This window comes from Lissotriton helveticus, chromosome 10 (genome assembly GCF_964261635.1).
Source record: "Lissotriton helveticus chromosome 10, aLisHel1.1, whole genome shotgun sequence".
NCBI classification, from domain to species: domain Eukaryota; kingdom Metazoa; phylum Chordata; class Amphibia; order Caudata; family Salamandridae; genus Lissotriton; species Lissotriton helveticus.
The window spans coordinates 656,770,786-656,796,988 of record NC_136071.1 but is presented as its reverse complement, the minus strand read 5'-3'; the positions used below and the strand labels follow the sequence as shown (position 1 = coordinate 656,796,988).

At 44.2% G+C, this 26,203-nt stretch overlaps 1 protein-coding gene across 2 annotated transcripts in view; it reads left to right on the top strand.

The window, feature by feature from the left end:
* Positions 1-26,203, top strand: part of LOC144784432 (multidrug resistance-associated protein 1-like) — a 1,651,426-nt gene that overhangs the window by 337,391 nt on the left and 1,287,832 nt on the right. For both annotated transcript variants that reach the window (XM_078663183.1, XM_078663184.1), the window contains exon 6: positions 12,117-12,178. In XM_078663183.1, the coding sequence (XP_078519309.1) occupies positions 12,117-12,178 (62 nt within the window). The remainder of the gene's footprint in view (positions 1-12,116; positions 12,179-26,203) is intronic.

Sequence of the window (26,203 nt, the reverse complement as noted above, 5' to 3'; positions counted from 1 at the left end):
TAAGTGGATTGGAGCGTGCGGAGCGAACGTGTGAAGATAACATATAGCAATAGAGGGGAAATGGGAAGACTTCAAACGTGAGACAGTTTGTGTTAGGACGAGAAAGGTGATCAAGAGACAAGATGCTGGAGGGAGGCTGAGAGAGGAAAGCAAAGGGGATACTTGAGAGAAGTAAATAGCAGCAACACACTCTGACTATGGGGAAACAGTGTGCTTAGACCAGGAGGAGGTAAGGAAAAGTGTAAAGAAATAAGATACATGGCGTATAGGAGACAAAGAAGGCTATAGGTGTTGGAAGTATGAGTGCGGGGGGGAGTGGGCAGCTGCAAGACCCCTAACTTTAAAATGCTGGAGTTTGGAAGGTGAATGCGCAATAAAGATGCCTGAATGAACAATAAAGATGCCTGTAAATTTCAAAGACAGACATCAAATATCAGGGGATGTGTTCTGACAACTTGCTGCCTATTCTTTTAACATAGAGATTGTTTTCTTTTCTTTGAGTGCAAAGTGAGAGGACTTTACAAATTGATCTATGTGACAATCTTGCTGATGTAAAAGGAAAGGCTATAGGATGTAATTTTTTTCTAATACACATATAATGGTGTCGGGCGAGAACAGGCTGGCTTGGAGGTTGGTTGTATGTCACTAAGGGGCCACCTGCTAAATTTCCCTGGTCCATGCAAGATGTGCTACTACAGCCCAAGTTTTTATTTTGATTTCTGGTGCTTGTAGTTTTGTTCATGCCATTATAAAGCAAGACAACAAGCCCCAGAAATCAAAGAAAAAACCTGGACTGGAACAGCACATCATGCAGTGGCACCATTTCAGTTGCCAGGTCTGAAGTATATAGACCTCCGGGCCAGAACAGAGGGGTGGCATGTGCCAAAAATAACTGGGCTGCCACATATCACTACCGGGCAGAGCTTTTTAAATTACCTTTAATATCAGGTTAGCAAACGCAGTTGTCGTCATTAGAGGGGATTGTAACACCCGCTTCTAAGTATTGATCGCAGGGCAGTTTCCTGACATGAAGTCATCGATTTTTAATATCTGACTGTGGAATATATGCTCATGCGCTAGGCTGTGAAGAAAAATCTCTAAATAATGAAAATGATTGTAATCATTTGATGCCAAGCTGTTCCTTGAGCCTTCCAACTAAACAGTGGGATGTAATGCTGGGCTTTGTTGAATGAGTAGTGTGGGGTTCCGTGGGGCTTTGCATTGAGGCCTACACCTTTCAACACTTATTGAAGTCCATTGGCAGACATCGTCAAGGAATTTTAGGAGTTGATGGTCTCCTTTGCCGACAACACCCAACTGGCAGTCTCCCTTTACCTGGGAAAAGGTTTGCAACAACTAGTCCCTTTTTTAGAGAAAGTTGCATAATGGATGGCTAACTGCTCACTTAAATTGAAGGGAAACAAAGCCAAGCTGATGATTTTAAGAAACAAGCCAACACCGCAAACAACCCTCGGATGGCCAGAGTGTCTGGGGGCACTACCAATTTCTCCCCCTCCCCATTACGATCTTAGGTATGTGGTTGGATAGCTCCCTATCTATGGAGGCCTAAGTAAAAACGTTTACAGCATCTTGCTTTGGCTTTATCAGAACCCTACGGAAAATCCTAGACCTCCTACCTACACAATCTAGGAGAATAGTGGCCCAAGTGCTGATTCTTTTCCTGCTTGGACTATGGAAATGCCCTGTATATGGGCTCACCCAAATATATCACCAAGAGACTCCAGTTAGCCCAAAGTGTGGCAGCAAGGACTATCCTCAAGCTTCCCAAACATACCTCAGCAAAAATTGCACTGGCTTCAAGTGAAGGAAAGGGTAGAATTTAAGACACTTTACTTGGTGCATAGGGGAATCAACTACAATGGACCCTCCTGGTACCTTACAATCCTAGCAGTACCTTAACATCCTCCAATGCTTGATTGCTACAGGTCCAAAGATCAGATTGGGGTGTGTATCCTTCTCGCATTTGACCCCTAAGCTCTGGAATGCTATGCCCACTGATCTCAGAAACTAAATGAACAAGACCAGATTAAGAAAATGCTTAAAACATGGCTTTGCCCCACTTGCTCTAGACATGTACCGCCTCAGAATCACGCTAGTATACACGGCGATCGACTCACGCAGCACTGGGAAGCCCTCAGGCGGCTAACTACTTTATAAATCTGCATAGAATAAATCTACATAGCATAACTTGAGGAGCACTGTTACAGGGTGGTAGTGAGGGAATTCATAGCGAAGGAGCTCATTGGCGAGGCGACCAACTAACATTGTCGCACCGACTGCCACCAGCACTAACGCTGGCACTGAATGTCCCAAATTAGAGGGGCCTCACATCTTCCCTTTCGCCCAGGGCCCCAAAAGTCCTAGGACCGGCCCTGAGCACGAGTGTATCTAAATGCGCGCCAATGTTACAGCGAGTCAGCTTGCCAAAATGAAACATACACTTGACCTATGTATATCCTTTCAAGAATTCATTACAAAAACACAGCTTGCATGCTCTTATTTCTCTCCTTCTGTATGTTCTACATTAAATGTGAACCACTGATCTCTGTTGCTCTCACAAGGAATTGTCTTACTCAGAGTTGCAGAGTCATTTTATTCCAATTGCAAGTCAGTGCTACCGCGATTTTCCAAGTATCACACAGTTTGGTCAAGAGAGGTAGCTGGGATCAAAGTTCGCTTGTTTTGGAACCACAACTGACAATTAATAAATTAACTATACATCCAGTACACTAGGTTTGGAGATTGTTATGCTTTTTTCGGTATATTAGAGATTCTTCTTACACACATGCAGACATGCACGCAAACGTACGTTCGTGCATAGCCTTTTATTTCCTCAGGTGAAGAACTTGCAAACATAGTCAATATACAATTGTATCCAGTTCGACCGGAAACGGCCTTACTACATTTAAAGCTACAGGTACGTCAGTATCATCCTCCTCAAATGCTACTTACTCACTTGTATCGCCCCCAGGAGGATGAAAGTCCGAGTCAGCCCACGCGGCCTGATTCCACATACATTACCCGGCCTGTTGTGCAATCAGATGGTCAGAAAACCCCTGAGGCTATAGTAACCGAACACGTCTGCGAGATGGTTAGTATGGAGACCACCTCTGACCCCCCACCGACCCCCTCACCCCTGTCATATACACCCCTCCCGAAGTCTGACAGAGCAAAGTGTTCCGAGGTCGAGGGACTCCTGAACCCGTTTTGTGACCCTCCCCCACCACCCCTGTCTTAGGTGATACATTCAGCTCACTGTAACTTATTATAAACACTTGCAATTTATCCGGAGCAGGTCCAATGATCAAAATAGTATCCGCGCTCTCAGTACGGGGGTGCGGATCATTTTTTATGCTTTATTTTCTATCCTGTGATGATCTAAGAGGGATAGAGACTTTGGAGAACTTAAGACTGGACAGAGAGTCGCAGATCACACAAGCAGATACCATGATCAATAGAGCCCAGGAATATGCAATCGAACAAGAAAGAGAGGAAAGTAACTTTAAGCCAAAGTCTACATTCTGTCCGATGATGCCGTGGGATGCGATAGATGCATTCTCTGAAACTGTTCTCAAAGATCTGGTGTCTCTAAGGGGCAAACGAGAGACGTCCAACAGAAGAGATAACATCACTCCACAGGAAAGGGAGGCTCTACGTAAGTTGGAAAAGGATGAAAATACAATCATCAAACCCTCAGACAAGGGTGGGAACGTTGTGCTTCTGTCACGTGAATACTATGAAAGAGAGGCACTGAGGCAACTATCAGACACACAGTATTATCAAAAGACCGATGACAAAACATACAAGGAGGGCATAAGGAGGTATGACGATCTAGTGAACAAGTGGTACAAAAAATCCATGTTGGGAAGTGAAGAGAACATGTACCTGAGGAGTGACCATCCTATGATCCCAACCTTCTATCACCTACCCAAGCTACATAAAAACGCGAGGGAGCCCCCAGGAAGACCTATAGTGTCATCAATAAACGGACTAACGGAGAACATGTCCAAGTTTATAGACAGCTACTTATTCCCCCTGGTAATACAGCTCAAATCCTATGTGAAGGATACCAAAGACTTTCTAACGAAAATAACTGAAGTATCATGGGATCCAACATACCTAATGATTGTGTTAGACATAACTAGTTTATATACTAACATCAAGCACGATCTAGGGTTGGTGGCAATGGAACATTTTCTGAATAAGAGACCGGCTAGATTTGCTCTGCACAATCGCATGCTGCTGGAATTTATAGAACTGTGCTTAACGAGCAACAATTTTCTGTTTAAAGATCAGCTGTATACCCAAGTCTCGGGGACCGCGATGGGCACCTGCTTTGCTCCCAGCTACGCGAACTTGTTCGTGGGCTGGTGGGAGGAGCGGGTGCCCAGGGTCCTTCAGATTGAGGGGCAAGAAAAGGAGAGAGTAATACGGTGGTTCAGGTACATCGATGACCTCTTCATCGTGTGGCAAGGGACGATGGAGGGGGCACAACAATATATAACAACCCTGAACGACAACAATTGCAACCTACACCTCTCAGGCACCATAAGCACGACTGCAGCTGAGTATCTGGACCTGAGGGTGGAAGTAATTAACATCGAGTTGCACACGTCACTGCACCGCAAAGCAACAGCAGGCAACTCTATCCTGCGAGCCGACAGCAATCATCCAAAGAGGCTAATACAGAGTATCCCGTACGGGGAACTGCTTAGGATGAAGAGAAACAGCAGCAGAGAAATCGACTTTGAGACAGCAGCAGCAGGCTGCGTAGAAAGGTTCACCAGGAGAGGATACGATCCAGCGACTCTGGAGAAAACTCTGAAAAGAGTTAGGAAAATGAAAAGGGAAGATCTCTTGAAAACAAAAGCACCAAATGACCAAACCAAAAAGGAGGGCAAATTCCGCCTAATCACTCCATACACCAGTGACTCCATGGAACTGAGGAAAATCATGCAAAAGAACTGGCATATTCTGGGGACAGATCCAATACTTAAAGATGATATTCCAACAAAACCCCTGATCACGTACCGGAAAGCAAGATCACTGCGAGATTCATTGGTGAGAAGCCATCATAAAAGTGTGACACCGAGAACAGGCAAAATTGCAGAGATGGGGGGGTTTTTTCCTTGCGGCAAATGCAAGGCCTGCGTGGGATGCAAGAGAGTACGTACATACGAGATCCCAGGAGCAGACATCACCAAGCCCATCAAAAGATTTCTAACCTGCAGTACCAACTATGCAGTGTATTGCCTAATTTGCCCTTGTGGACTAAAATATATTGGGAGCACGATTCACCCACTTAAGATCAGGATCCTTGAGCACCAAAGGGCCATAGAGAAAGTGGATCCCACGTATCCGGTGGCGAGACATTTTGACCAGGTTCACCAAAGGGACAGGACTAAACTACAATACTTTGGCCTGGACTCGGTACCTGAGAACCCAAGAGGAGGGGACAGATTAAGGACACTGAGACGGTTGGAGTCAAGGTACATAATTGACCTTATGACAAAGGCCCCCAAGGGATTGAACCATGGGGAAGAACTGGCGGTTCATTTGGGAAAGTAAATAAAATGCAACATATAGACATTCTGGAAACTTTGTATACGCAGCAGCGTGGGTTCTGGGGTTTGGGTTTGGCAATCTGTTGGGGACACTGTACATATTGGGCACCGGAGATTTAATTGAACATGCGATTTACCAATGCATGGTAGGATGGACTCTGGAAACTTTATTTTGGGACTTATTTTGAGCACCAAACACCCACCCCGGATGTGTATAGACGGGGGACCACGCCGATCCACGGCGAGATAAAAGTTGTTTCCACGAAAGGGCAAACAGCACCTTATGTTGAACTGTATCTAACATGTTCCAAGATGGCGCGCCCGTTACCTTGAGTGAGTCCATCTTCTATGTTAATGTTTGCTATATCCATGGCGCGTCCTCAATGAGTAGTTGACACTGAGGAAGGCGTAAGCTGAAACGCGTCTGTTAACAACAATCTGTGATTAAAATTTGGCGTGAGCACTGCTAAGCTGTTTGGTTCCACGAGTGCAGTTCTTTGGAGTTGGATTACTTTTGAGGCTGAGCTTGATATATATATATATATACACAACTCTGGCCTTGCTGAACAGAGGCAATGATAATTATATGAGAATCTGTAGAGAAATGGGGGCGTTTTCGAAAGTGGATCTGTTAAACTATTAGAACTGATGAAAATAGACTTTTCAGCGATGAACGGGTTAGATGCAGTCCATTAAAACATTTAATTGTGCACTCGCACCATTTGAAAAATGGGTTCAATCAAAAGAGGGTGACAAATGTCTGGCTTCTAATCTTTACAGCATATCATGTAACCTTGGAGCATCCCAGAAGAAATCTTGTGTAGTGACATTTCAGCTAAAAACTCATAGTAGAACTACCAAATGACCACCAGGGAAAATTCTAGCTAGGGCTGCTAGAAACGTGGCAGGCTGAGAGTTAGTGTAGAAATTCCTCCGCTGGTAGTAGAGACTGGTTGGAATTCAAAAATTTGGGGCTGTGTAATATGGTAGGTGGTAGCAAAGATGTGAAGCTGAAGGAACGGTATTGCACGTATCCTGAAAGTGCCCCAAACCGGCAAGGTATTGGGATGAGGGTCAGACGACTGTTGATTCCTTATAGGAATCCTCCTTACTCAGAAGCCTTAGGGAGACCCTTCCAGGTTGTCCAGCAGGTATTCCTGTTAAACCCCACGAGGAGGTAGCACTTAAGACACAGTTGACAATGAGATAATAGCTGCTTAGTGGTGGAAAGAAGAGGTACAAGCAGTGTAAATTGGCTATATAAAACATGACACATATTTAACATAAAAAGATTACACCTGTGGCTGCTGGCCTTCCAGATTTCTTCGAGGACGGACTCGAGGCTGCGGTACCTGCCAGCACAATTTTGAAAATATTCATGTGCCTGATAATTCAAAGTGGTGCACATAATTTCTCTGGAATTAGTCAACTCCAGATACAGATTAGTGATGCAGCAGATGGAGCATGGGTTCTAGAAACGGATGAAGGAACGCTCCTGCAGATATTTGGCGAAGGAGGGAGTGGTAGGGGATATGTTGTTTGCGTGGGGTGATAGATGGGTTGTGGGGTTAATTTCTGGCCCGGATTAAACAGAATACGGACCACGCTCTGATAGACTTGGTGTAATCGGCAGACTGGATCTTGGTGGAGAAATAGGAGTACACAAGTGGAAGGAGATAGGAAGTTTAGGGGAATGTTTTTTTGTTGAGTAGAGTGTGGTGCGGTGGTTAGAGGGCATAGTTGATTTATTTCTTGCATAACTGAAGCAAAAACCTCTGAACCTAAAGATTGCAGTTTAAATGGTAAGGGAAACTGTTTAAATCGGAAGAGAAATAAAACTGTGAAAGTAGGTTTTGCAGGAAAGAAAGGTTTTTAATGTGAGAATTCTCTTGCAAGAACATGGGTTTGTAGGTCAATCATTGGTCATTTTTTTTTTTTTTTAGTATTTTAATCTGCGGTTCTGTGAATTGTGCGAAACTTTTTAAACTACATAGATTCCAGTTTGTAAACTTAATTTGTGAAAATGTAATTTTGTTCACCAAAGCCAAACCAGAAAACTTCTGGGTTTGGCTTTGGTCCTACACTGCCTTACACTGCCTTACATTGGGTTTGATTTACCATGCACTTGAGCCTTTTATAAATTGCTGAAATGTTGTGCATGGCATGCAGTTTACCTTAAAATGCTTGATGACGTTTTATTGAAAGAAAAAAAAGGAAACTGTCAAATCACTTATAATAACTGATGCAATCACATCCTCCTGTGATTTAAATTGTGCATTGGTGAAACTGCTAAGCTTTTTTCTTCTGTTCTGTTTTAACCTGTTAAGCCCCAAGTGATCCTGTGATTGGGACCTCATTTCTTCTATTATATTTTTTGGTCAAAGACCCCATTTGAAGTTTGTAAGCTTAAAGACCATCTACACTATGTTCACATTCAACAGATTCTTTTTTGTCAACAAAGACCTCACTCATGTCTTGCTAACACGACCCTTTATTATTTTGTTAGTTTTAATGCTTAACTCATAATTAAACTTTATTTATTTTGGTCATTTTATGCCACTGACGGATTTACCTTTTCCCATTGGTGATCTATTGATAGATGGATTGTTTTCCACTTTCAGGTAGATACTATTTAGTCTGCTTCCTTGACTTTCCTTATGATAAATCACTGGGCTAGCAATATGTGCTGTGTAGGAGAGTAGGGTCTGCTTCCTATGGTCACCCCCACTTTTTGCTTTGCTTTACTGGTTTTCGACTTAGATGTGGCTGTGGCCTGCTAATCAGACCCACAGCCCAGATGCACTCTCTCTAAATTCACACCATGTACTCTAGGTACATCCACAATTGGGAATTGGTTCACCTTGTCAGCCCCTGTAGAAGTGTACCCTAGGTACTCAGGGCACAGGTGTAACCAAGGCCTACCAGGGGCTGCAGCATGTATTATGCCACCCCTGGCTGGCCACTCAAATAGACACAACTGGCTGATCACTCAGCTGGGGCAAGGTCGTGTAATCACCCCTTGCTTAGGTATAGTATTCCTATACCTACCTATATATAGACACTTAGTAACCTATAAGTCACTCCTATGGCAGGCCTTAACAATCCTGGAGGCAGAGTGCTTGGTTATATGTGAAATGGTGCTCTAGCATGAGCTGAGCCTGTCTGCAGCTTTCGGAACCATGTCCTTATAGCCATACCATATACTCTTAACTGCATTCTGAACCTCGCGGTTAAATGCTAACTTTGGTTGGGCTTTATCTAAACATGTCGTGTAAGGTGTCATACGCTTTGGAATACTACCCCCTCGCCAATTCTGGCGACGGGGGTAGCATTCCACCCTTCTAGAGGGAGAAGACATGTTAGTGCTGACTAAGTTAACCAGAGCCCCAGCGTCACAAAATGGACGCTGCTGCCACAGACACAAGTCTGACCTCCTGCTGCTGGAAGTCCTTCCAGTCACAGAGGTTTGGACAATAGGTTTCCTGTCTGGAGAGGTGCGAGCACCACCCCAGACAGGACTTTGTGTATTGGGACAGGGAGGGCTGAATAGATTGAGACACTGCCTGAGGCACACTAGGTGCTTCATGCATACCCCAGTTCAAACTGGTTGCTGGGGCACTCCAGCCCCAGCTCTGGCGCGAAACTGGGCAAAGGAAAGGGGGTGTATCCACCCCCCTTCCTGGTCCCACCTATAGGAGGGACCTAGGAACGAATCCAGCCCCTTTTAGCTGTATAAAGGTAGGAGCTGTGTCCTTAGACTTTAGATTTGATCCTGAACTGAAACTTGAAATGAAACTCTGGACCTTCGACGTTCTGCTGAAGCTGAAGACTGAAGAATCTCCCTTGTGACCAAGGAGTGACCACCCTGGGCAACCAGGCACCATCCAGCAAATCAACGGCTTGCTTTGTCGACGCTCCTGCCGGGACCCGAGCACAGAGCCCGACAAGACCCAGACTTCCAGACCTCTCTGACCCTCTCTTCACGTCTGCAGCATAGCTGAGATCAGTGGAGGTGACGAGACACATGGGACGGGCCATCTTGAAAAGTCCACGACTTGCTAACTGTGCAGCTCCTGAGGTATCCTCGCAGCTGTGCACTGGGGATTGAGAAGCCCCGAATCCGAGCTCCACCTGCACCGAAGATCAGCCCTCCACACTCCACGAGTTCTGCGTGGGGCCCTTTTGCTTGTGTTCTGCTCGACGCGTTGTCCGGTTGCTGGCCCGGTGACTAGTAGCCTCTGTGACGACAATCCTTTTGAATCAACTCGCTGGTCTGGTTGGTCCAGACTAGCCCTTGCCTCCCTGCAAAGGTGAGGCACCTCAGACCTTTCTGGTCTGCATCAGAAGCCTTCTTTGTATCCTGCGTGGGTTGCCTTTGCCAAGGCTTGTTGACTCCAATCCGGCAGTCAACCCCTCCATCTGCGAGAACCTTCGTGGGACAGCTCCTCTCCATCATCTGGTCCTCCACGACACCTCCTGGTCCGCATGGCTTGAAGAGACAAGCTTCACGACAGCACCTGATTACTCCTCGACGTTGTCTGGTTCCACCCGGTCACTGGCTAGTGACCCAAACTCTGTCCCCTCTGCTTTCAGGTCTTCTTCATCCTTGATCCACCCTTGGATCCACCCGGACATCTTCCTCCTGGTCGCCTGCAGCATCTTTCTTCACAGGCTCCATAGACTTCAACGGCGAAACCCGACACATCTTCACACCTATGCACCCGCTTCCTGTGGGTGAGGTAACGTGAGTACTTCGGTGCTCCCAAGGGTATTGACTATCCAAGTGTTTAGGTTTTTAGTGGTTTCCTTCTAGCTAGACCGGAAGTGCCCTAAATCCTTCTTTTTCTAAACTCTAAGTTCCCATTGACTTAACATTGACTCGCGTGTGTGTGTAAAGACACTGCACGCGCCGCCTGTGGGCCTCCTACTCCTAACCTAAGGGTCAGATAGCGAGCCCCAGCGATGCCCTAGGCCTTTCCTTTTCTCGTGACGTGGTACTTATACCACTTTCTTAGTATATGGTTTGCTTCGCCCCTAGGGCCTAACTGTATTTTGTGCAACTTAACGTATTCTGACTAAGTAACTTGTTATGTTCTGTTGCCTCTGATCTCATAAAGAGTTCAGAGGAGTTTGTTAATAAATACATGTATATTTTATATATATCCTGTGTGGTGTCCTTTCATTTGATATTCAAGGGGTTACATATGGTAAAACAGCTGGCTTTACACGCCCTCAAGAGTCTTTTAGCCTAAGACTGTTCTGTCCACGCTACCACTAGGATAGCTGGTCTATAAGGTTGACTTACAACCATCACCATAAGGGTTGTTTGGACTGGTGCAACATGTTCACTAGAATAGTGAACATTATATACCAGGCCAACTTCTCACATGCTGCGCACCCATTTTGTAGAAATTATTTCAGAGAGACGTGTTCCATATATGTTGCTTCTTCTGAGAACCAGATGCAACACACACACACACACACACACACACACACACACACACACACACACACACACACACTCACTCACTCACTCACTCACTCACTCACTCACTCACTCGAATCCACACACACACACACACACTCTAGAATCCACACACACACACACTCTAGAATCCACACACACACACACTCTAGAATCCACACACACACACACACTCTAGAATCCACACACACACACACTCTAGAATCCACACACACACACACTCTAGAATCCACACACACACTCTAGAATCCACACACACACTCTAGAATCCACACACACACACACACTCTAGAATCCACACACACACACACACACACTCTAGAATCCACACACACACACACACACACACTCTAGAATCCACACACACACTCTAGAATACACACACACACACACTCTAGAATACACACACACACACACACACACACTCTAGAATACACACACACGTTCATTCTAGAATCCACACACACACACACACACACACACGTTCATTCTAGAATCCAGTCAACCGTATGATCAATCGCGTCATGGCATGATGTGAAAACGATTAAAATGTAAGTGAATATGTTGGTGATGTGGCTAGGGAGTAGGGGCTGACATGCAGAAGGGTGCCAAACACCAGACCAGTATATTTAAATCCATAACCTCTTTCTTGAAATAGCAGTGTTCTGACTGGTCAATGCGACTTGTGGCACTTTTCAGAAGATGCATTCTTAAGTTGTGATTTGCTCTATATTGTTCTTTAAAGCAGGATGGTTATTAAATAGGAAAAGAGCTGATTCCATGAAGCTTATTCTCCTAAACAACATCTTAATTTTGTAACTGTTGTAATCTAGAGCTTCACTGTGGGATAACTACTTTTATGGTGGTGTGCTTGAGATTTTTAGAATTTTACCAGAAACTTGACTGTCAATTGCATGTAAATAGCCAGAAAGAATTTATATGCAAACCGTTACATTAAGTTTGGAATGCGCTTCAGCTTGTTACCTTAATGTTTAATAATTTCTAATAAGACTGTATTTTTATTAATTTTATTTCTTTTTGTTTAGAATCCATGTCCAGAGAGTAGTGCTTCCTTCCTTTCCAAAATTACGTTCTGGTGGATCTCTGGGTAAGATACTTATGCACTTTTAGATGTGGTTATTGGTTGTCGATATCGAGAATGTAGCGGACTGTGGAAATTAGAGTATAAGATTAAATTATAAATGTTATCATTTGTTCTCAATCCATTTGTTGCTAAGCAAAACATTAGTATTGCACTTGGAAATGTTTATGCTTAATTTAGAATAATGTGTATAATGTCCACTTGCTTTAATTCATGCTTAAAATTTAATAGCCAGTAGTTAGTGGAGTGTACATGGATTACCCTACTAATTGAATTAAAAAACATGCAGTTCTTTGTTAAAGGTTTATGGGGCAACTGACATAGAATCCCTGTGCAATTTACCTGAGCCTCAGTTTTTATTGTCTTTTAATATTTCCATTTTGTGTTCCCTGGACTGATATTTAGTTGTGCTAAATATGAATCTAATATTTGGATCCACGGTCACAGTGAGGACCCCAGTCATCCCTATCCTGCCCAAAATGCAGAGAAAGTCCCTTTCAAACCAGGAGTCAGAGTAAACATTTAGGGAATGTACTTAGCCAGCCGAGTAATAAAACATAATAATAATAATTCGAGCATTGGGCGAAACACCAATTACAAAGCACTGATACCTGTCTGGCAAATAAAGGTGGCTGTGAAACAAGTTTGATAGACTTCTAGCTGCAGGCGCCTTGCCTTTGAATTTTCCAGGTGTCAGACTGGATCTGGAAACTTTTGCGTGAGCAGTATCCCTGCAAGCGCGCCATTGGGTGGCTCGTTTGGCTCCCCGTGACATCGCCGTTGTCAATTACATTGGTTGTGACATTGCGGTCACCTATATAGGCGCCACCCAGGCAAACAAATGTCAGTTCTTTTCCTTTGGCGCTAGTTAAACGCTGATCTGGAGAAGAGCTACACCTCTGTCTCTTTTTGACAGACTTTTTTGTCGAGATTTTTTTCTTGTATGTTGAGCGATGACCTCTTAACGGGTAGATTTCAACCCGTGCGGTGCCTGTCACTACACCATGTCTGTACCCAACCCCCATCTCATTTGCTTGTGTTCTCGAGTGTGACCATGACTCAGTCAAGCTAGGACTGCTGGGCCAATGCGCCAAAGGCTCGCAGGAGTGATCCTTGAAGCTCCTTGCGGCCTGGCAGTCGACACAGTGGAGGGCGACTCCTCCGAGATCCCTGACTCTATCGAGGAAGAGAAGGTTGCTTGTCCGCTCCAGGAACCCCTGTCCTCTTTGCACTCTAGGTCCTCGGGGCACTTGGGGAAGAGGCATAAGAATTCCGGAAGCAACAGTGCCCCTCTCTTGGCTACGTATACTTTGGTCTAAATGGTTCTCCCTTTAAATTTTAGTGTCATTGAAAGCGCCTACCATGTCTATGTCCTGTTCCCCAAATGCTTTTGGGTTTACATCAGTTTCCTGTAGTTAAATTCCTTTCCATTTCTCATCGAAAATTTTGTCCGATATAATCGTTATGGGTGAACCAGAATCTGCAGTAAATTGTAATTTTACATCACCTATTTTCCCTTCTCCTATAGGTCCTTTTATTTTGCCATCTACCAATTCCACATATAGCACTATGCTTCCACACATTTCCTCGTCAAAATCACCTACAGCATTTACATTAACATTACCTATTGTTTTTCTGGTTTTGCACAACGATGTACAATGACCGTATTTTTTACATTTCATACATTTTTTTCCAACAGCGGGACATGCCTTAGAATCAGCTAGGTGTTCTTGAGAACCACATCTATAACAACACACATTTCTGCCTCCTACCTTTTTATCACCCCATGTTCTCTCATTACCTTTGCGTTCATTCCTCCTCTTGTCCTGTAAGTAAAATACATTAGAATTACCACTGGTACCAGACAATTCTTTAGTTGAAATTAACGATCTTTCTATCCCCTTGGCAATGTCCACAACTTCCTGTAAAGTTGGTTTCCTACATGCTAATAATCTCCTGCACTTTTTAAGAATAGCAGTAAAACACCACCTGGTCTCTTATATATGTATCGGTCAGGTCATCATATTCACAATCCCTTGCCAGTACTCTTAGGCACGCTATATACTCCTCTAGTCTCTCCTTCCTCCTGCTTTCTCAAAGCAAATTTGTGCCTTCCCACCATTATATTAGTTTTTTCGTCATATTGTTTTTCAAGCCTTTTTATAGCCTCATCATATTCATTCATAGGTATAAATACACCTGGTGGATATTCGAATTCTGGCAGGCTGTCAAATACTTCCTGACCAACTTTTCCTAAGAGGCCAAATAATAGAGACTTTTTCCTTTTGGCATCGTATTTCTTGCCATCAATAGACACAATATAGTTCTCAAATGCCCTCAACCAACTCTTCCACTTCATGGTTGGCTTTCCTGGTTCTCCCAAGAAGAGTGGTGGCACACATATATTATTACTTTGCGCCATTTGTCTTTCTCTTTTCCAGATGGTTTGCTTGACTTCTTTATTTAGATAATTCAAAATATCTTTCCAAATCCTTTCACAGAATTACTTCACTTAATTTAGGTTTTATTTCTTCACAATACTTTTATTGGACACTTCTCTTCGATTTTACTCTGAATAGTCATACAATTTCGGTGAAATGCGCCTAGAATGCAGATGCGCTATCTAGTTCATAATATTTTCTTCCTTGTTGACTTTTCCTGTCAATTACGCTTTTCGCCGCCTCACAGCTGAAATTGATGCGCTTAAAATGGCCGCTTGAACACTGCAACGATGACGATATGAGCTGTATAACCAATAGCTTTTGTTTATATGCTCGCGTCACTCCCAGAATGCTTCACGCGTATTTTGACAGAAGCTCATTACGCGATCGCATATGACTTCCCTTGCGCGTTGCTGCCACTCAGCTGTGCTTGCGCGCGCAGCTATTTCACTTACTTCGCTGTTTCATTACCGTTCAGACACAACGGTTATTTCTTTCTTTGATCGTTGCGGGTGATTTCCTTTTGAAACCCGATATAATTTTCCTTTGTGAGCCTTTTACCGCACCGGATTCGTCTTATCCCATCCTCGTCGCCACTTGTCGTAGTCAGAGCCTGACACCATGAGTGATAAAGTATTTATTTGTATAATCATAAGGCTCACAAGGAACCGGCAGAAACATCAGCGATCAACAAGGCATAACAGCTGAATGCTCAATTGGAATATGTGACGTCCCATAAATACCACCTGAGGATTCCAGGGTGGAATTACGTGACGTAACACAGTAGAGGTCTGGGAGAAACCATAGCACGGAAGAAATACATATACAACACACTGACAGATGTCCTTTTAGGTACATGGTTCAAGCCTAGCACAGGGATTCCTGTGAACAGGACAATAGCATGCTGCCATCGCTCTGCACCAGTCTGACTTCGTGGGAATGGTAGCCAAAAGTAGGCTGCCATCCAGCCCCTGGTTGCTACAGCCTCCAAGCATTCCTAGTTTGGATCTGCAAGATCATGCTACTCTAGTGGGGGGAGAAGTCAACATCATCACCACCACTGTAGGTCCATAACATCGGACAAATACGTCTTGCAGATCATTCAGGCTTGCTGTTCTTACGTTTCTTTCTTTTCCTCCTCCTTTACCATCAGCTCAAGAACGACTGGCAGAGGATGATCTATTATTACTCCAAGAGAAACTTACAGCTCTCCTGGCCAATGGAGCTATGGAGAAGGTTCCGGTTTCAGAAGTAGGCAGTGGTGGTTGTTCCTGTTACTTTCTGATTTTTAAAAAAGAACAAGGGTCTACGTCCTGTTATGGTACTCCAGACTGCCAGTGCCTTCCTAAAAAAGGAGAGGTTTAAGATGGTCACGTTGGCTCTGGTCTTGTCTGCCCCAGACCAAGGAGACTGGATGGTAGCGTTGGACGTACAGGATGCGTATTTTCACATCTCCATCTTGCTGGGCCACAGGTGTTACCTGCGGTTGAAGGTAGGCCACAAGCACTTTCAGTTGACGGTGCTAACATTTAGCCTTATCAGCTCTGCTTGGATGTTCACCAAGGTGTTGACTTGGTTGCAGCTCATCTGCACATCTTCCCCTGCCTCGAATACTGGCTGTTGAAGGCATCTTCATCCCAGGCTGTCGTCTCCCACCTTCAGAATATGGTGGACCTTCTGCATTCGCTGGGGTTCACTATAAACGTGCCGAAGTCGCACCAGACTCCTTCTCAGACTCTCCCTTTCATCTGAGCTGTTCTGGACACAGTGCAGTTTCAGGCTTATCCTCCTGAGCAGTGAGTCCAGGATATATAGGCTAGAATACATATGTTTCAGCCTTTATCCTGCATTTCGGTGAGAATGGCTCAGAGGCTGCTGGGACTCACGGCTTCTTGCATCCTGTTGGTAAATCAAGCCAGATGGTGTATGCAGGTGCTGCAGTGGGACCTGATGTTTCAGTGGGCACAGTATCAGGGAAATCTCTCTGATGTGTCCCAGATCTCGGAGGGAACTACAATAGACCTGCAGTTGTGGTGCACGAACCATGATTGGGATGGGAGTCGAGGATCCACATTAATTTGTTGGCACTTCGAGTGATCCTGCTAGCATTGAAATCATTTCTTCCCTCTGTCAAGGGGAAGTTGGTTCAGGTGTTCATGGACAACAATACTGCCATGTGGTACTGCAACAAGCAGGGCGGGTGGGGTCCTGGATCCTTTGTCAAGAGGTCTTGCATCTCTGGACATGGCTGGAACACCAGGGAATGACCCTGGTGGTTCAACACCTGGCAGGTTCACTGAATGCCAGGGCTGACTAACTCAGCAGTGGATGCCTAGCGGAACACGAATGGTCTCTCCAGGCGGACGTGGCACAATGTCTCTCTTAGCAGTGGGGAGAGCCTTGGTTATATCTGTTCACCTCCGAAGAGAACGTGCCATGTCAGCTGTTTTGCGTGCTGGAGCTTCCAAGGCGGCTATCGTTTTTCGTTGTGAGTGAAGCTCAGGCCTCCTGTACGCCTATCTGCCCATACCACTTCTGGCCAGGGTTCTCAAGATGATCAAAAGGACCAGGCCCAAGTCATTCTTGTGGCTCCAGACTGGGCACAGAGAGCCTGGTACCATAACCTTCTGACCACTAGCATTAATCCTTCAATCAGGCTGCCTTTACTGGAGGATCTTCTGTTGCAGCAGCTTGGGAGGGTCCTCCACCCGAACCTGTCAATTTTCCACCTCCCTGCGTCTAGATTGAGGGTTGACAATTGATGGCTTTCGACGTTCCTCCTTAAAGATGTAATGTAATCTTGACTTCAGGTGACTCTCCACTAAGACTATTTGCCTGCTGTTGGCAGACATTTGTAAATTATTGTACAGAAAGGTGAATTGACCCTCTTTCTGCTTCTTTGTCTAATATTATTCTTTTTATTCTTACCTTGCCCAGCAGGGCTCTGCTTTAGGTACTCTTAAGGGTTATCTTTCTGCTCTGTCCGCTTTTTTGCGGCTGACGGACCATCCTTTCTTATTGAATCACCTATTGTAAATTGGTCCTTAAAAGGGCTTGTACATATGTTTCCACCTACGCCCTTTATCATGTTACCGTGGGATCTCAATCTTGTTCTCCCATATCTCATGTGTGCTCCCTTTGAGCCTTTACACAACTGTCCCCTCCGGCTGCTTACCATAAAGACAGCCTTTCTAGTGGTGATAAACTCTGCCAGAAGGGTGAGTGAATTTCAGGCTTTGTCACCCATGCCTCCCTACCTGATAACGTTCTTGGATAAGGTGGTGCTTTGCACCTGTGCCACATTTCTTCCAAAAGTGGTGACCCCCATTCTATCTGGGGCAATCTGTCACGCTGCCCACCTTTTTTTGCTCCCCAGAATCCCTCTGAGGACGGGGAGCATCTCTACTGTCTGGACCCAAAAAGATAGAGGATCTAAAAAATGTTTGATTATCTAGAACGCGTCTCTCCACCGTGAATGCCGGGTATGCTTGGGTGTTGTACCACTATTCATTTACTTTAAGTAGATGGGAGGCCGAGTAGTAGGTAAATATATCCGCCGCAGCTATCCCTCCGCATTAAGTAGATTGCATGCGTGTCCGAAGGGCGACCCTGACTGCCCCGCCACCCCACAGGAAGTTATTGAGGGTTGCATTAGCCTATTTAAGCCAGGCATGTGGGATATCATAGTGAAAATTCTGGAATCAATATAACACCCGCCGTAATGAGTCCATTTGGAAGATCGTGGAACCAGTGTTGGAAATTATGAAAGATTGACAAATGTTACATGTGGAAAACTTTCTCAAAGCCTACAAAAAAAAGTATGCATAAATACTAAAGCAAATCAACGTTGAATATTTTCGTCCTTTGAATCAAAGGCAACAAAGTGTGCACACAAGGATGGAACCAGTGGACCACTGGTTCCACGATTGAGTTATTATTTCACAGACGTCGTGGGACGCTCGACGCCACTTATGTCGCACCTATAAAAGTGAAAAACATTGTCAAATTCAGCTGTGCATCCACCCTACCAATATTACCATTTGGAAGATAGCAGACCGACCGTGTAAGGATAGGGGTAAAGGGTACCAAGCTACACTTCGTCACGGATTCTTGGTAGTAGGGGGTTAATAATATGAACCCAGGATAGTGTCCGAATTGGTGATTATGTATGTATGTGTGTGAAACCCCCCTGAAGCATGTCAGATGAGATAGCCATGTGCCTGAAATATGTTTTTGTTCAGTTAGTCACAAGGATTTCTGTACAGGCTTGCAATCCATTTTGAAACCATCTCTCCTGCACTTAGAATGTTGGCTTTTGCAAGTTAATGGTCCCCTTTTGTGTATTTGTACAAATGATAATTTGTAGCATTTTTTTTTTTTTTTTTTGCTGTTTTCTTATATTTTCGAATGTGAGAGATCAAAAACACTCTGCACTTATCAGCTCCGCACTATTTTCCTCACCCTTGGGGTTGTCGTCAGAACTCCTCGGTCTTTCTGGACACAAACATTTTCTGATTTTCCATGTAAACAAAGTCCTGCCTTTGTCTGTCTATCTTTAAAAATTCAGGCTTTCAAAGGGAGGCCAAGGTGACGCCTATTTAGGAGTATTAGGTTCGAAATCTTCTGCCTGAAACTACCCACTAAAAGCCTCTTTGCAGGATAATTTTCAGCTGGATCACTGGGGGAGCTGAGATGGACATGGGGAGCGATTAGCCCTCTGGATGACTAAAAGGTGTGGCCTTCCTCTGCACCCTGGGCCTAAATGCAAAGTGCTGTGGCATGGGTGCCATGACTACAGCAAGTGCAGTGGCGCAGAGGAGGTGAATGCGTTGTGACAGACTCCAGTGGTGCCTTGGGATAGCGTGCTCCCTCCCATATGCAGCAATGTGAAAGCCACATTGTTCTGCGGCTCACTAGTACACGGGCACAGTGTAATTATACAGTACTGGAGAAAGGAAAGGCTGCCATCAGCTTCTGTGTTGGCCCATAGGTTGGAGTAACAATCTCATTGGCTGTGATAGCTGTGATTGCAGGTGGGGCTAATGGAGGTGGAAGAACAGACCACAAAATACACAGGGGGTCATTCGTATTCCTTCGTAATAAAGAATGAACTGCAAATGAGTGTATACTAGAGTGGATGGTAGAACACAGAATTGTGATGGCTGCTGAAATGAAGTACACATCCTACATTGGAAGGAATATATGATAATACAACGCTTACCTGTACCACGCATGGCTTTACCACGCGTATTTTACTACGCATGTGTCTTTACCACGCAGCATTTGAGCACGCAAGACTATACTCCGCCATATTTACGTTATGATAACCAGCGTCAAAACACGTCTTTCAAAATAGAGATAGGACTTCTATGTGGACGTACACGCCACGTCGTTTTTGAGGCTCTTTCCTTTCTCTCCTTTGGCACTGAATAGCGTTTTTTTTTCTAAAGTTTTCATTTTTTTTTTATTCCGCTTGTTTTTTAGGGGGGGGAGACCCCCCAACCCCCCCTTTTTATTGTCCCTTTCACCTAATGATATACACGCAGGACGAAGGAACGAAGACTGGAAGCAATGAAGATTGCGTTGTAAAAACGTTCGTGGAATGCACCCGCGGTGAAAAGACGTTTGCGTGGTAAGTGACTCGTTGTAAACGTAAAGCGTGGTAATGCGTTCGTGGTAAATGATGTTTCCCCATTGGAAGATGATCACCACTCCAAGCCCACAGCAAACTTTTTAATTTCTGGAACATCTTATCTCTAGAATTTCATCTCTTTGCTGCCTATCAGCTTTATTTGATGTGCGGTCTTTGAGGAAATAGATAACAGTAGCACCACTACTTCTTGATAAGAGGCTGGACTCCTACAGCCCAAGTGTGAGGTATGTGCTGTGGAAAAAAGCAATTGCTCCACCTTGTGATGGCAATACAGCTACACCTGATAATAAATTTCATGAGATTGTGGAACTGAAATGCCTTCGTTTGGCCTGAAAAAAACTTCCCTTGGGATATGAAATGCCAGACAAGTCTTAGCAACAGGAATCTATGGATTGATTGGGGTGAATTATTTGGCAGCAGAACACCTGTGGTGGCCATATGAACCATTTGAAAGTATAAGTTCCTTTCTCTTTCACAGTGCTCGGACAGGATCTTTGTTGTGAGGGAAAAACAGGAACCCAGGTTGAGGGTAAAAACAGATTAGCCTGAGGCTTAAGGCCCTATATGTTCAGTGGTAGGTCAGCTGATGAAAAAAGCCACACCGGGACAACATCCTCCAGTTTTCAGAATTGCAGGATTTGGGGAAGAAAGCTAAGAGTTCCCACCTTTATTAGTACTTGATGTGAAAGGAAATTAAATCTATCTGTTCTGCACTGTCCAGAATGTGCTATAGGTTCTGGGCGGAAGAAGGCACACCACTTAAAATATGGTGAGTACATTTGAAGAGGATAGAAAAGAAATGAAAGGGTTTGGGGGCACAAATTTGGGATCCGAATAGGGGACTTGGTTCACAGTCTCCCTATATGCAAATAATGTTCTCTTCTATCTTAGATCGCCCAGGGTTTTGTTGCCAAAAGCTAATGCATTACTTGGAGTTTTGGTGAGGTTGCTGGCCTTAGGGTCACAACCATACTGTTTCCCTTGGGGACGCTGACACATTGTGTGAAGGAGCAGCTGCCTGACTAGGGTTTACGGTGGGAGGCGGACCAGTTTCGATATCTGGTAATTATGGTTGCCTCAACACCTCATAAACAAAACGCATACAATATGGGAAGGTACTGGATGGCCTGCGTTCTTTCATATAGTTCTAGAACACACCCCAGCTTTTCATCATGGGTAAGATGGTAGTTGCAAAGACGGTGCTCCAACCACAATGTCTGCATAATATGTAAAGTACTTCTGGGTACAGAGTTGTACTGTTGAGAGAGCCATATTCGAACACACCTTTAAATGGCTACCTGTAGAGGGCAATTTGGGAAAGCGACTACTGAGAGGAACATGTAGCGGAGATTCTCCATCTGATTTGCTCATGAGGTGTAGCAGCTTGATTAGCTCATAGCCTTAAGTGATGCAGCAAACCGAAAACTTGGGAAAGAAATACTGCCAGGGTTCTTAAATGATCACCCTTTGACAGAGAATTACATTTCTGGGAACTCCAGCCCTTCATATGCATACATAGGAATGTGGAGAGGTGGAGGTGACCAGTTGCTTGGTGTTTTATATCCTGGAGAGATTAGTCACATTTCGGAAGGCAATGGACTAATTTGAAGTAGGTTGTGAACAATTTAATAAACTTCTCGACAGAGGTCATTACAACGTTACATAGAATGACGGGGATCCAAATAAACCTTTCTCCACAACCATGCTTATTAGGCATCATTATCCAACCATTGTTGGCAAAGAAAAACTTTGCTTTTGGTTGGATGGGTAAAGTGAACCCTACTGTTAATGTTTGGCTAAAGGAACAATGGAATGGGCGCCCGTTCGGGAAATGCTCATTAAAAAGTCCTGGGAAGATGACAAGATGTCGAAAGATCTGATGTTATGGGCAGATGTAATGCTAGAGCTCGCTCAGATGGCACCATATCATACACAATACTAAAGTTGCTAAGAATACCCAAGTATTCTGAGGTGTACTTGTTATATACATGATTAAAGAAAAATGGTTCTGTCGGGTAGAGCTGACATTGATTCGGGGTACAGTAAATGTAATTAAAAATGGTATGCTCTCTTAACACACAAATATTCAAAAACAGTACTCAATTAATCAGTTCTGCGCTCAACGAGATTTGATGAAGTGTTTATTAGAATTACTTAATTTCATGATAAGCAATACAATTCTTACAAATAAAAAGACTGAAATATAATTGTGTACAAGGAATTCTTAGTGTCTATGGGTGACAGTTGTGCATGGTGATAAAGTAGTTAACAATAGGTACAGTGTCAACAAATTTCTATAGACAATCGTTTCTTTGGGAAAGGCCAGAGCTTGATTTTAATCCAGAAGTTTATTTCTTAGTACAGAAACCCGGTCAATCTGGACCTAAAGAGTGCGTCTACGTTTCGATCCTTTGGTGCCCCTGTTGGTGGTCACTGCGGGTCTTCTGCAAGACAAGGTTGCAGGGATTTTATGTACACAGTCCTAGCAGGCTGGAAGAGTCGGAGCCTGTGGCGAATTCGCATTGCTGCTGCCCATGGTTGAGACATCGCTCCTTCCGTCCGCCCCCGCCTGAATTATCCTGAATCATTCCTGTTTTAGCAGATCATTAGCCATTGAGCTAATCTACACCCGACTTTAACTCATTCCAGCCGATTTACACAAATCAATTGACCATTGTGCCTCAACACCACAGGCTCTGACTCTTCCAGCCTGCTAGGACTGTGTACATATAATCCCCGCATCCTTGTCTATTTATAGACCTGCCCAAAGATGCATGCCTTTCCTTGATCTGATGTCTCCAATGTACTCTCTTTACCTACATACCCTGAGTTGCTGCGCAAGGTGGGCCCCTATCTTATTGCCATGTGTATAGGATTTTTGCGTTATCTGGAAGAGTGTCTGTTCTACCCTATTTGCGTATATTACATTGAGTTTCCCTTTCATGGCCGTCACCTTGTGCTGGAGTGGATAGTCTTGGGGTCGTTTCATGGGCTTGCGCGAGCATGCGTACTACTGCTTCTAGAGTCAGACGATCCTTGGTCTTCTGTTTATTGAGCTCCGAGAGTAATGGCACACACTGGCCTTTCTAAACTGCCTTAAACGCATCCAAGTTGTTAGTTGGGGACGTGTCGTGGGGGTTCAGCTGGAAAAGCGCTCTAATGGCCGTGACGCTACCTCAGAGTAGGGTATAAGGGAAAACCCAACAAGTGTATTTAGGTGCGGGTTAGTCCATTCAAGAGTGACAGGCTCCGGGGCGTGATCAGAGATGAATCTCTGCTTTCCGAATGTCTCGGGCAAAGGCCTTGCTAAGGAATACATAGTCTAGCCTGGAGTACGTGTGGTGGAAATGGGATAGAAACCTGTAATCCCTGTCTTCAGGGTGTTTCCCTCCAAGAGTCTAGTAATCCTAGCTCTCGTATTGCGAGTTTTAGACCTTTAGTGAAGCTTCCTGTGGGGTGGGTGCTGTTCTTGCCAGAATGCCATGTGAGGTTAGAGTCCCCCATGAGTATGATCTCTCCCTCTGCGAACCCCCTTGAAGCATTACCAGCGCCAATAAAAATGCTACCTGATTAGTGTTTGGTGCGTAAGTCACTGCACTGCAAAAATGCAAATCCTCCCTCAAAGACTCCCCTTAACCAGTACCACCCTCCCCTGTTTATCTGTTTTATAGCCTTCAGGTTGGAATTTGAACACTGAGTGAAACAGGAGAGCCACACCATTTTATTTCCTTGAGCTTGAGGACTTGTAGTTCAAGGGGTAGCTCTTATGTTACAGCCTGTGGTCCTCTGACCTTTTTATGATGTTATTTCTTTTTTTAGAGAAACAATATCGTAGTGCCTGTCTTGGAGGTATTTACAGATCCTGTGGCGTTTTAGCCGGATCTTTTAAGACCCCTAACGTTCCATGGAAGTGCTGTGACTACCATTGTTATGATTGGGGCGTCCCTATCTTCTTCTTTATCATCCCCTCCTCAAGCCCATCCATCCCTCCATATCTCCAACCCTGAAGTCTCCCTCTCCTCCCCAAGGCTTCCCCTCCCTGAGAAGTAGCATTGCAAGCATTTGGCGTCCCAAGTCCAAGAGTGTTGTTCTGAGTACCTCCAAACATAAATACAAAACCCCATAACAAAACCGTAAGGGACAACAGGTCCCAAAACTGTTCCCCTGATGTAATTTGTGAAAATCATAGGAGGCGATTTGGTCCATTAGTGCTACCCTGGCTGTGGTGTTGCAACTATAAGCAGGGATCCAAATATTTCGTAGTGATGGTCAACTTGGTGAACACTTTTGGCAGCCTACGCAGCAGCCCCATACACACGCCTATTCCCTGCTGATGAAAGGTAACGACCTAGATTCACGTGTCCAGGGATGGCCAGCACAACGGTGGATATACTCAACATTTTTCTAGAAGTGCACACGCTGGCTCTTATTTTGCGAGAGCCGTAAAAAAAGCTATGTGGTAGGTCGGGCATTTTTGCATAGAAAGAGAGTTACTGATAGGCTGATACTCCCTATAGTCCATCCTTTATATCTAACACAGAAGTTTCACCGAGACACCTTGAAACTGTGAAAGCGGGAAGATGTGTAATGCGACTCCCTTCGTTTGAATAGCGCAATCAAGAAACATCGCCAGTGGATTTGAGGTGAGCATGGGCTTGTTTGCATCAGGGTTTCATTCGTTAAAATGACCGTCGAGAACTGTCGATTTGGGGACAAGTATTCATTGGTGCTTTCTAATTTCATTATGGATATTGGATTGCGGGTAAGATCTTTGTTCTTGAATTTCATCGGCCCACTTATGGCGCTCGTAACTTGGTAGAGGTTTTTTGGTTCTAATTAAAGGAGAGAAAGTGACTCGGATCTCTTTTAGATTTTGCGCTCCTCCTTAGTGTGATTTAACCTGCAAAGAAAACAATATGATGGAATAATACACGCAGGGAGAGATGGAATCTAGGTATTTTCTAGTAAATACCAGGGGCCACTGTGGAAGGAAATCACTAATGTATGAGGTATTGTAAGAACTAGAGGAGGTCACCTGGTGATAATGGATGTCACTCGCTTTCTAAATTATATATTTACTTGTTACTTAGTTTATTGATTTTGGTCACAATGGGTGTTAGAGTTAAAAAGCTTGTTGCCGTACACCTCGAGGTATTAGACACTACTCCTACTGCTGTATATAACTAAGTCTCTGGGTGTGTTGTGTGTGTGTGTGTGTGTGTGTGTGTGTGTGTAGTTATTGTAACAATGAAAATACAATTAATTAGGTATATTTAATTCCGTAGGAAGTATTTGTTTGAACTGCCCAAAAAGTCCTGAAGAGGCCTGAAACAAAAGAGAGGCTGAAACGTGTCGACTGCTTGTTTACGGCATCAGCATAAGATAATTAATATAAAGTATATGAAATTACAGGAAAGGAGCTTGGTACAAATGGAGGGAGAAAAGATTATACCTTCTTAAGCTCCATTGGACTGTGTGTTGGTCACCTAAGTACAGGGAATGTATTGACATAATGATAGGTTAACATCCCCAATTGAATTGATTGTGGGCATTCGAACCATAAGTAAGGTTCTTTCTCCAGTATTAGGGGTGTCTTTCATAGATTCACATGCTTGAATATTCCCCGTCGTCGAAGTGGGAGTCCCACGGTAAATAAAATAGCAATAATGCTAAATATATATAAATATATATAAACATAATACAAGAAAAAGAAAGGAAATACAACTGAAATCCTCTAAAAACGATTCCTACATAGGAATGCAAGGTAAAGAGAAAAAAACTATTTGTAACACATTAGTGTCATTATGTTAGTCTAAATTACAGCCAATCAGGCGCCAGCACCCTCTAGAACCTTCTCCTCAGAAGCTCAAGCCCTTAGATTTTCTACCGCACGTCGTGTTAAGGGAGTCTCCCTGAGCTCTGCTCAGTTCTCATCTC